The following is a 12,791-nucleotide window of genomic DNA, read 5'->3' as shown; positions in this document are numbered from 1 at the left end:
CACCCGTCCAGCTAGTGCATTCCAGATCTTAACACATTTAATAATCATTAGTGAGATACACGTTAAAGTCCATACTGTTGTTAAACGCAGATACAAATTGTCATTCAGTTTATTATAAATTATTTTGGATCAAAAACTACTCATTAACAAATGTACTATATATTCTCTCAACAAAACAACTCATTTTGTGTTTGTAACAATCCATTGAGGTAAAGAATTCCATATATATGGAACTGCAAGTTTAACTGATTTGATAATGCAACATAGTATAAAGCTATTTAAGGACCATTAAATTGTCCCTAGCGTGAGGATGAAAGTATTATTTCACAAGGATAAATCAATACAGTTTTTAAAATGTCTTCAATCAATTACTTTCATATTTATTATCCTTCTATTACAATGAAATTTAGAGGACATTTGATTTTTCTAAACTCACTAAGGAATACTTCATTACGCAGGAAGAAATTCTTTTTCTATACAAACACTTCTGCCATCTGTTTAATGGTTGTGAATAGCAGACATTACCTCTTGAAGCATTACCTCTCCACCATCAGGTACTCCCTGCTCTAAAATCCAATACGTAAGTCACTTTCGTGCACATTTTCATAACCTGCAAACCTTGGCATGTAACTTGAACACCAGTACAAGCTTTTGCTGTCAGCTGCCCAGTAAAATGCTAAATATATATGACTTTCAATATAGGTGTCAGACACACACTCATTATATCTTTCTCCACCAACTCCACAACATAAAACTAGTTATGAAACATTGAGAAAGAAAAGCCCAATATTTGCCCAAATTCCCCATTTTAAAAACAACATGGAAGAAGGATTCACAATAATCTATATAGAGGTCTTTCAGCCAGCCAAAATTTCCAATTTGGGATCTTGTGCAACAAACATTGGGCCATAATTTGCGACCCCTATGCGCTAAAACCTGGAACTTGCGGTGTCAAGAATCTTCTTGACAGATCCTCCACATCCCCGGAAAAAGGGCCTCCCCGGGCGGAGAGTTGCACTATTTGCCCAACTTCTGCCCATGAAATTCTTACGCCTGGTAAAAGCAGGCGCAAGGCCTGCTTTTACCAGCGTAAGAGTTTTAAAAACCATAAAAGTAATTTTTTTCCATTCATTTAAACATTAAAACACATGTACAATAAGGTGTTTATTTTTAGGCCATTTAAAAGGTGTAAATTTATTTTTCAAAAAAATAAATTTTTGTTTTAAATGTTTAATTATATTGTATTTTAATTAATTTTAAATGTCATTTTTTATTTTATTTGTTATGTTAAATCTATTTCATCATCCCCATTCATGCTTACGGAGGTTCCATACAAACAGAACCTCCATAAGTATGAATGGGGATTCCCTTCTTTGATTGGTTGGGTCGGTCCACGAGATCCCAAGGGCGCTTGTGAACCGCATGTGCCCCTGGGATACATGGGCCTCTACGCAGGCCTATGCACAGAGGCCCAGGAGTGCAAGTGTCCGAACCTCCAGGACCATCAGGTAAGTTTGTAGATTTTTTGCTGGTCGGAGGCATCCGTCTGCGGGAAGCCTCCGACTGTAAATTCAGCCCCGTTAAGTTCAAACATTACTGCAGCTGAGCTTTTCACCTCCGAGATCATCAGGACATAGGAAGATGAAGAATAATTCATATTTTGGATCTTTGTTCCCAGTTCTTCTGCACCAGCATTCCTGATGCATGCTTTTGATGTCCTTACATGGGCACAATATATTTTTAGCCCACATTACCCATAAGATTAGTCCAATGAAGTAAACAACAATTTGTGAATAAACAAATACAAGCAACCTTTTCCCCCACAAGTGTACTTAAAGTGCATTATTAATACTATTTAAAATTTAAAAATAATATCCTTGGAGGTTCCCTTCAGTGAGTGGATACGCTCCCAATTCCTCTTTATCCATTAGCATCCTCAGCACGAGAATGTGTTGTAGGAAATCAATGTTAGAAGGTAGACCTTATAGGATTTATCGACAGTAATTTCTACCCTTATATTTCTTTTTCAACCTAGGCTCCTCCTAAAGAGGCAGTGCTGTCACGGAGTGATACCCATAGTACGTACGGAATGATGAACAAAGGAAGGATGCTACAACCCTTAAAAAGGTAAATAATCTTATGTTTTATACCAAAGATAATATAACCAACAATATCCCAGTATTGTACAAGAGGAATCTTTCCTTAATTCCCCCAGAAAGCAATTTAGTGTGGGGCTTAAAGTGTAAACAGAACAAGGACAGTCATACATAGTAACATTTAAAGACAATCATGAAAACATGAATAGAATATTTTGACTTCAATTTAGGTGTAAACAATAAATAAAAACCATGCATGTCAACAACACCACTGGTGCATGCACATCATAAAGGAATGCAAGAATCACAATGAAGTAAACAACAATTTGTGAATAAACAAATACAAGCAACCTTTTCCCCCACAAGTGTAGTTAAAGTGCATTATTAATACTATTTAAAAATAATATCCTTGGAGGTTCCCTCCCTGTTTTTTTGCTAATATGTTGTGCACTTATCTCGTCACCTCCCCTGCCCCCCCACCCCCCCACAGCCACCTCAGTTTTCTCCCCTTCTCTTAAGATAGCGACACTTGGTGGGATACAGTTTCACATACAATAGTTATTTTCTGGTACTTCACCCAAGTGGCCATTTTTCATGCATTAGAATCAGCTAAATGACACAGATATCACAGCCAAACTCAATCCTACCCTCATACAATGTTCATACATGCACACTTTCTATATGAAATCAACCAATAGGAATCAGCAGCAGGAACCCTGGCTGGTTCTTCCCCTTCCTTGCCCACAGATGCGGAGGTTAAATGGAATGCCCCGACTGAGATCAGCTAACTCAGTCCAGACCAGATATCAAACCTGGGATCTTCCTGAACCATATGGCTCAGCAGCATTTGCCCAGTGAGTCATTTGAAGCGTATATTTTTGTCTTCATAGGGAGAGTTTATAGTATTAACTACTTTTGAGGAATTACTGATCTCAACATTGGGAGGTAGTGAAACTGAAGTAAGTCTGTTGATGTTAAGACTGCTAGACTTAGCAACTCCTCCCACCCAGCAGGAAAGACTGCTTTAAAAAAGGAATGGTTAGCTGGCAGCGTTGATAATAATAATAAATGACAATAATAATAGTGACACTCTTGTACATAAACGTAAGCATGTCAAGAAAATCTAACTTGAATAGCTTTGGATTTAATTTGCTAGATATTCCAATGAAGTGAAAGTATATTTTAATTCATCAACCAGAACCTATCTTTAAAATGTAACCCAATTTCTTTCTTTAGGACTAGCTATCAATTAAGAGAAAGTTCCAGATTTCCTTTTGTGAAATAAAGCTAAACAAAAAGGATTGTAGTTCTTCCAGAAATTGGAACATATAATCTCGGCTGACATTTCAGTGCAATACGGAGGGGACTGCTGCACTGTTGGAGCTGCCATCTTCTGGATGAGACATTTAACCAGGGCCCCATCTGCCCTCTCAGGTGGACTTAAACGATCCCATGACAATATTTGAAGAAGAGATGGGGAATTCTCCCAGTTTCCTGGCCAATATTTATCCCTCAACCAACATAATTAAAACAGATTATCCAGTCTCATTGCTATTTGTGAGATCTTGCTGTGTACAAATTGGCTACTGTGTTTCCCTACATTATAACTTCAATTCTATTTCATTGGCTGTGAAGCGCTTTAGGACACACAACCAATTTGATGGAGAAGGGGTTAACAAACACCCCGTTTATAAACTATTAAGAGTAGACAATGTTAGATCCACAGAGCAAATTTAAAAAATATATGTACAAGGAATCAATGCTGCAGACAGAATTTGCAAGCAACTAAAAACGACTAAAATTAAAACACCAAGAACCAAAACTTAAATGTTAGGATCATGAGGAAAGGCTTGAGTTTAGATGAACAATTCGGTCAACATCAGTTATCAAGTGAATCATCAATCTGTTAAAACAGATTTTTTTTTATTTTTTTTTTTTATAAAGTATAAAGCAGAAATTCTGCATTCTTTGTTTTACTATTCACATTTTCTCTTGCAACTTCCCACTCTTCCCTTTCCCTGCTTTAATTTATCCATGTAAATGCACGCCTGAGGCAATACATTTCTGATGCTAATGTTACTTCAGCAGTTGGACAACTGAAGGACCTCTATTCAGAAGTTAGATACACATTACTTGTTAATATTACTGACAAGAAAACCTCTTCCATATATTTGCACAGACCAGGGCTTCTGTAAGTAGTCACTATGCCAATTGATATATATATATATTTTTTTTTATAAAAGTGCCTCTCATTACCTATATATTTTTAAACTAAAAGCATTAACATGAGTTATACATTTATGCATACTGGATCATAACCAGTGTTTGTGCTCCCTAATGTAGGTTGTGTTAATAAATGACAGTATTGGAGCAGCTTAGTAACCACAATGTTGAAGTATTGGTCAAAAATCAAATCCCAAATCTTTTCTGGTATTTGCACTCAGGCTCCCCAAAGTAATTCATTCCCAAATTACCTAAACTCTTAATGGATCAGTAGCAAAATACTGATCGAGTTCACATTTGTTACTCCATCATCCTAACAAAGATGAAGGAGAATAGCATGGCGAATGGTGGGGCGGGGTGGGGGGGTGTAGGAGGAGAGGGAATTAAATATCAAATGTGGTGGTAAACTGGGATACCACAACACTGCAGCACCAACCAACCAGTCAGTGGGTCAGTTGCACCAAACAAAATTTGCCTTGAAGCAGATTGTCCTGAGGAGGCGGTTATAAAAAATAAACTTGAAGTAACAATTAGAATTATTGTATTAGAATTTCAATAACACGACTAACTGTGAGATGAATAATTAGGAGAGAACTCCCTTGAGAGTTCAGCATTATCAGCCAGGTTTAATCCCCAAATTGTGCTGAATTTACTGATTTCAACTGGGCAACAGTATGCGCACTGCAAATGATCAAAGCACCCATGGGTTAATAGAGGAAAATCAGCGCCAAAATTCCCATTCCTGATTGCTATCTAGAAACCACTGTTGGAAGTGCACACATGCACATGTTTGTTGAGGACAGGATTAGGCTATGTCCCCCCCATGGATGAATAGCATGGCAACACTCAGTCAAGGTATACACACAAATAAGAGTTATTTGGCAAGGTACCAAAGGGCAACCATAACCTGTGGAACCAGAGTAAAGCAAGGAATCAATACCTTCAAGAGATGAGGGAAGAAAACTTAAATTTTAAATTCTCATCCTTACTTTCAAATCCTTCCATGGCCTTGCTCCGCCAGCCCTACAAACCTCAAAGATCTCTGCGCTCCTCCAATTCTGGTCTCTTGTGCAGCCCTGATTTCCATCGACCCACCATGCTGTGTCTTCAGTTTCCTAGGCCCTAAGTTCTGGAATTCCCTTCCTAAAACTCTCTACCTCTCTCTCCTCCTTCAAGACGCTCCTTAAAACCTACCTCTTTGATCCCTGTCCTAATATCCCTTTACGTGGTTCGGTGTCAAATTGTGTTTGAAATTGGGGCATCCTACTACGTTAAAGGCACTATATAAAGGCAAGTTTTTGTTGCTCATATATTCAATAGCTTGCTGCAGTCTGGCATCGTACCTGACGACTGGAAGGAGGCTCCTGTTATACCAATATTCAAAAAGGGCAACAAGTTAGAACTGGAAAATGATTGGCCCACGAGCTTGGTGTCAGTTACAGGAAAGTTGCTAGAAGGAATAATTTCAAAGTCTGCAGATGAATCGAATCTTGGAAATTTAATACACAATGAGGAGAATAGCAACATACTTCAGCAGGACATAGTCAGATTGGTAAAATAGGCAGACACGTGGCAGATGAAATTTAATGCAGAGAAGTGCGAAGTGATTCATTTTGATAGGAATAATGAGGAGAGGCAATATGAACTAAATGGTACAATTTTAAAGGGGGTGCAGGAACAGAGAGACCTGGAGGTGTTTGTACAAAATTCTTTGACGGTGGCAGGACAAGGTGAGACGGCTGTTAAAAAAGCATAAGGGATCCTTGGCTTTATAAATAGAGGCCATAGACTACAAAAGCAAGGAAGTTATGCTAAACCTTTATAAAGGTTAGACCCCAGTTGGAGTATTGTGGCCAATTCTGGGCACCACACTTTAGGAAGGATGTCAAGACCTTAGAGAGGGTGCAAAGGAAATTTACTAGAATGGTACCAGTGATGAAGGACTTCAGTTACGTGGAGAGACTAGAGAAGCTGGGGCTGTTCTCCTCAGCAGAGAAGATTAAGGGGAAAGTTGATAGTGTTCAAAATCATGAAGGGTTTTGATAAGAGTAAATAAGGAGACTCTGTTTCCAGTGGCAGAAGGGTCTGTAACCACAGGACACAGATTTAAGGTAATTGTCAAAGAACCAGAAACAACATGAGGAAAAACATTTTACACAGCGAGTTATGATGATCTGGAAGGATTGGTGGAAGCAGATTCAATAATAACTTTCAAAAGGGAATTGGATAAATACTTGAAGGAGAAAAATGTACAGGGCTATGTGGAAAGAGAGTGGGACTAATTGGATAGCTCTTTCAAAGATCCAGCACGGGCACAATGAGCCAAATGGCCTCTTCTGTGCTGTATCACTCTATGATTCTATAAGGGATCTTTCAGGATACTCAACACAATCAAATTGACAGAGAAGGGTTTATAAGGAAATGCAATATGGCATCTGGAAAAGGCCATGTCTCATCAACCTGGTTAAATTCTTTAAGGAGGTTACTAGGTTGATGGATGAAAGTAGCCCTATAGCCATTGTATATTTTGACTTTCAAAGCTTTTGACAAGGTGCCACACAGTATGTTACAGTACAAGGTAGAGTTTTGTGGGATTGGAGGACAGATCCTGGGTTGGATAGTGAATCCATTGCGCTGTCATAGACAGGGAGTGATCATTAATTCAAGTGGTTTTGCTTGGAGACCGGTTACAACTGTACTTCCACAGGGATCAATGCTAAAGCCGTTTCTCTTCATGATTTATATCAATGATCTGATGAAGATGTTGGAGGGATTCTGGCGACAGATGACATGAATATCTGTGCTGGTGTCAGAGCCCGTAAGAGTAAAAAAGCTTACAACCTAATCTAGATGCAATGGAGAATGAGCCAACATCTGGCAGATGACATTTAATGTAGATAAATGTAGTGCAATGCATGTGGGTAGGGCTACTGCCAAGCATGTATATAATGTTTGTTCAAAGGGAAAGAGACCAGTGTGTTATAGTGCAACTGTAGGGGTTCGCAAAATCCCCATAATCCTTGAAGATCGGAAAATATTGGTCCACATCGTGGACGAAGAATTACGTGATTTGAATTGCCTCTGGGTTGGACAGTGTTTTTAAAACATACCCAGAATCATGAAAGGCTGCGTTGGGCAGAGCAGCACTTGGGCAACATCAAGATCCAAGACAGTACATTTTATTAAAAATCGTACTTTTGAGTTTTGAACTGTGTATATTGTAAAGAGGTTTGAAAATGGCCGTCATAAAAGCATGGCAGAGACAGTGGGGCTTGGAAAAAGCAGCTCGCAGCTCATGGAGTATGTCTGTGAAAAAGTGGGAGAATCAAGCAGTGGCAGTCAGACCTGTCAATCAAACCAGGGAGTTTCCCTTCTACAGAGGCAAGGTTTGTTTACCCGACCACTTGAGACTAACCGCAGAACAATCGGTTTCTGTTTACACAGAAATCCAAACCCATTCAAAGCCCTTACACGCAATGGATACATCTAAACCCCGGAAAAAGGACTTTGATAGGGGACAGATCAGTATGGATGGGTTTGAATCACCCATTACTCAGACCAATAGGGCAGTTGGATTCCCTTTTGTTTTAGCCCAGGTGAACTCCGGATGTGGGCGGGTACACTTCGGTCCCAGAGTGCAGACACATTAAACCACTCCAACCACTTTGAATCAGCCAATCACAGTCCTTCTCTTGTATATTGGAACTTTTGGGCGCAAGTTTTGCACACAGACTTTTTCAGCGCCAAACAGGAGTTGGCAGGATATAAAAGATAGCTCCTGAGAAGCTATCTCTCTCTTACTTTGAGAAGCTACCTCTCTCTTACTTCGCTGGACCACAGGTGAGCAGGTTTTCTGACTCCTCAGCAAGGCAACCTAGTAAGAAGTTAGGGGGTGGTAATTTAGGGGATATTGCTAAGATTGTTTAATCAACATTGTAGCCATTAATCCCTCGTTTTTGCCGGCTGCCTTCCCCCATTTAAGCAATTTTACTGTAATTACTGTGTTTGTGTGGTATAGTTTAAAATTTGATTATAGTTTCTTTAGTTTAAATAAAGTTTGACTTTCTCACACCCAGACCAGTTGTCCATTTTAATATATCATTAATTATAAGCCCTCCAGTCAGAACTGGAAGGTGGGGTAGCGATTCGAAACCGCTGTTTAAATTGGTTTACAGTGTAGCTGCAAAAGGCTGCCTGACCAGGTGAATTACCGTAAACCAGGTAAAAGGTTGGAATTGGTCAGAGTGCAGGCAAAGGCTGCTGACCAGGTAAATTACCGTAAACCACAGAAAAGATGCCCCCCTACACATGAGTTTCTAAAAATCCACAACCAGTGCAGAGAAGCTATAGCAAAAGCAAATAGAGCATTAGGATGTATAGCTAGGACAATTCAATACAAAACTAAGAACACCAAAGAAGACCCTGTTTAAGCCCCATGTGGAACACCACTCACATGACTGGAGATATAGAGGCCCTCGAAAAGGTTCAGAGCAGGGCCACTTGATTTATACCAAGTATAAAAAGTCCTAGCTCTCACAATAGGCGCAGGGTGCTCTTACTCTTTAAAACAAAAGAAACTGAGAGGAGACTTAACTGAATTATTTAAAATGATGAAGGGACTACAAATGGTGTCTTAAAAAATGCGAAAGCTTACAGATTTGACTGGGAAATCCTGAAGAGCAATTTTTTGGGGAAGAAAATAAACTACAACACAAAAGAGCACAGAATTCAACAGAATACAAATTCCCAACTGCCTCATGGAAATTATTCTGTTTTTGTACTCACTAATGTGTAAAGTAGCTCCTTCATACACATAAATCGTTGAAAATTAGAACGATTCTCCCGTGCTCAATCAAATCTCCCACCACAGTCCCTTTCCCTGTAAATTAATGAGCTTAAATAATTAAGTTCAACTCAATTCAAGCTCTACAAATGACTGGAAGCATTCCTTTATTATACCTTCATAATCACAACGACCTGTGGGAAACACGCCAGTAGCTGACAGATAGACCAGGAGGACGCTATTTCCAGGCAGCTCCTGAAAATGAAAATACAAGTATTTACCACCGATAGTTCATCCAGCATTATTGTCTTTAAAACAAAGTTTGAAAAGGTCATCAATGTTTTTATTGCTCTTCATTTTTAAACTTCAGGTACAAGTAATAACAAATAAACAAAAATAATAGATTGGTATATGCTGGTGTTCTGATGTATTATAAATCATTTGACTGATTAAATCCGTGCATTTTAGACAAAAAGTACTTGCTTTCACCAAGTATTTCTTAGGTCAATTAAAAGTGAATTAGACTGGGGCGCTGAAGCTTTCTGTTATTGTGGGCCTCTTGGCTGTACACCATGATGCTTCAGGAGTCACAAAGTTTAACTCCCAAGTTCCCATTAATTTGCACGACTCACGTTGCTGACATTAGCAGATCTTGGTATTCTGATATAGTATTTAATCACAAATGAGGCAACAGTTCTAAGAACAGCTCTTTCTATACCTCCAAGCCCACACAATTCCAAAAAGGACAAAGCAGCAATTAAGAAATAAACACAAATAGGAGTGAGTTGCCTGGGCTTCGAGGGCCAGTTTGCCAGGCCTCAAGGCTGCAGATATTCCACAGGCCAGTTTGGACACTCCTGGTTTAGACTGCTTAAAATAAATCATTTATACAAGTTCTACGTCTAATAAGTAAGTAATTAGAAATACAACAGCACAGTGGAGGCACAAGGCTTATTCCATTTTAACCTAGTAATTCAGGGTCTGTTTTTGTTTCAGATGAGTAGGCAGAATACTGGACTTGAATGGGGAAGTTAGCAAATTAAATGCACCGGAAGCCTGTTTACCCTACATTGCATTGTTCCAGGCCGGTATGTGTTCACACTATCCACAGGGTGAAATCTTGTCTTGGCTTGGCTCTGCTATCAGATGGGAGATCCTGAATGGAGGCAGGTTTGGCCGAGAAGGGTGGTGGGGAGCGGTGAGAATAGGACAGTGAGTAAGTAACCTGACTGACTCTTCGTGTGTCTTACATAGTATTTACAGCCCAAAAACAGGCCATTCGGCCCAACAGGCCCATGCCGGCATTTATGGTCCACATGAGCCTCCTCCCACCATACTTCATCTAACCCCATCAACATATCCTTCTATTCCTTTCTCCCTCATGTGTTTATCTAGCTTCCCCTTAAATGTATCCATGCTAGTCGCCTCAACTACTTCTGGTAGTGAGTTTCACATTCTAACCATTCTCTGGGTAAAGAAGTTTCTCCTGAATTCCCTATTGGGTTTATTCGTGACAATCTTATATTTATGGCCCCGAGTTCTGGTCTCCCTCGCAAGTGGAAACATCTTCTCAACGTCTACCCTATCGACCCCTTTCATAATCTTGAAGACCTCTATCAGGTCAACTCCTCAGCCTTCTCTTTTCTAGAGAAGAGCCCCAGCCTGTTCAATCTTACCTGATAGGTATAACCTCTCAGTTCTGATATTCTAGTAAAGCTTTATTGCACGTTCTCCAGTGCCTCTATATCCTTTTTATAATATGGAGACCAGAACTGTTCACAGTACTTCAAGTGTGGCTTAACCAAGGTTCTATACAAGTTTAACATAACTTTTCAGTTCTATCCCTCTAGAAATGATCCCAGTGCTTTGTTTGCTTTTTTATGGCCTTATTAATCAGCATCACTACTTTTAGTGATTTACGTATCTGTACCCCCAGATCCCTCTGGCTCCGCTATCCCATTTCTATCTTAAATGTCTTTACATCTATTTTGATCGCTTCTTCTAATGTCCTGTCCACCATGTTAGTCTCCCTGGTAAATACCGAGGCAAAGTAATTATTCAATATTACTGCCATTTCTCTGTCATCACCTGCAAGTTTATCATGTGCACCCCTTAGTGGCCCCATCCCCATCCTGATTTTTCTTTTGTTATTTATGATTTGTAGAATACTTTACTATTTCTTTTTATAGGGTGTAGGCCATTAGGTCTAGGAGATTTGTCGACTTTTAGTCCTATTGATTCCTCCAATACTTTTGCTTTACTAATATTAATTACTTTAAGTTCCTCACTCTCATTAGACCCTTGGTTCCCCACTATTGCCGCTATATTCTTTGTGTCTTCTACTGTGAAGACAGACAAAATATTTGTTTAACGTCTCTGCCATTTCCTTATTCACCATTATAATTTCTCTTGTCTCTGCCTCCAAGGGACCCATGTTTATTTTGCTAATCTCTTCCTTTTTATATACTTGTAAAAGCTCTTACAATCTGTTTTTATATTTCTTGCTAGTTTATTCTCATTCTCTTTTCTCCCTCTTCATCAATTTCTTGGTTATCCTTTCCCGGTTTTATAAACCCTCCCAATCCTCAGGCTTACTACTCTTTTTGGCAACATTGTAAGATTCTTATTTTGATGCAATACTATCCTTAACTGCTCTAGTTAGCCATGGCTATACCACTTTTCCAGTGGAGTTTTTATACCTGAACGGAATGCATATTTGTTGAGAATTATGAATTATTTCTTTAAATGTTTGCCATTGCTTATCTACCATCACATCTTTTAATCTAATTTCCCAATCTACCTCAGCCAACTCGCCCCTCATACCTTTAATTTGCTTTGTTTAAATTTAAGACTGTAGTTTCAGACTTAACCACATCACTCGTAAACATGAAATTCTATCATATTATGATCACTCTTCCCCAGAGAATCTTTTACTATAAGATTACCAATTAACCCAATCTTATTGCAGAATGCTAGATCTAAAATAGCCTGTTTGTGAGGTGAACTCATCCTCCAAGCTACTGAACATCAATATCAGAACATGTTAGCAAACCTTAAATGATGCAGAAAGGAATGTATACAGTTGACTGAATGTTGGCTTGTACAGCAAATATTTGTGTGGATTTTCTCGTTTTGACGGTTTCTCTGTTGACTCCTGGAGAGAAAAAAAGACAAATAGTACAAACCATGTACCATCATTTTTATTGAGGTACTTGCTCCCTTTTGCATCTTTGGAGTCTCTTCCTGTTAGGTCATACACCATTCCTGATTCAGGACAATCTGCCCTCAGGTCGTTGTCAAAGCTGTTCAAAACTAATCCCAATGAAGAGCCACTTCTAACTAGTAAAGCTTAAAAAAAGATTCTTTTGCGTGGCAATTTAAAAACGCTAAACCAGAACAACTTAGCTTTCTTTAGCCAACAGGATTGATAAAGGGTCACGATATCATATTACGGCTCATGTGACTCAAGGACACTTCGCTTGGGGTGAAACAGAATGATCACTTTTAGACTTATTCGGGCAGCCTCACCCAATGAAACTGAACAAGTACACCATTGGATTTGAAGTTGAGCCATATTTAAATTACTCCTTGTAAATCTTTCTATATCTCCATTTCCACCAGTTTGAGACGTTTAAAACGTTTTTCCCCCCTTCTTCAATTCACCCTTCTCCTGTAGACTGCCACAGCCA

The 12,791-nt window shown here is 39.1% G+C and overlaps 1 protein-coding gene across 1 annotated transcript in view; it reads right to left on the bottom strand.

Annotated features, from left to right (window-relative positions):
* scai (suppressor of cancer cell invasion) overlaps positions 1-12,791 on the bottom strand; it is a 185,792-nt gene that overhangs the window by 32,922 nt on the left and 140,079 nt on the right. The window contains exons 10-11 of the mRNA XM_085965642.1: positions 12,155-12,256; positions 9,279-9,357 (exon numbers count right to left, since the gene is read on the bottom strand). Of these exons, the coding sequence (XP_085821768.1) occupies positions 9,279-9,357; positions 12,155-12,256 (181 nt within the window). The remainder of the gene's footprint in view (positions 1-9,278; positions 9,358-12,154; positions 12,257-12,791) is intronic.

The sequence above is a fragment of the Somniosus microcephalus genome, chromosome 23 (genome assembly GCF_052327205.1).
Source record: "Somniosus microcephalus isolate GS21.2 chromosome 23, FLI_Smic_1.0, whole genome shotgun sequence".
NCBI lineage: Eukaryota > Metazoa > Chordata > Chondrichthyes > Squaliformes > Somniosidae > Somniosus > Somniosus microcephalus.
The sequence above is the reverse complement of the archived record's forward strand: the minus strand, read 5'-3'. Positions and strand labels throughout refer to the sequence as shown.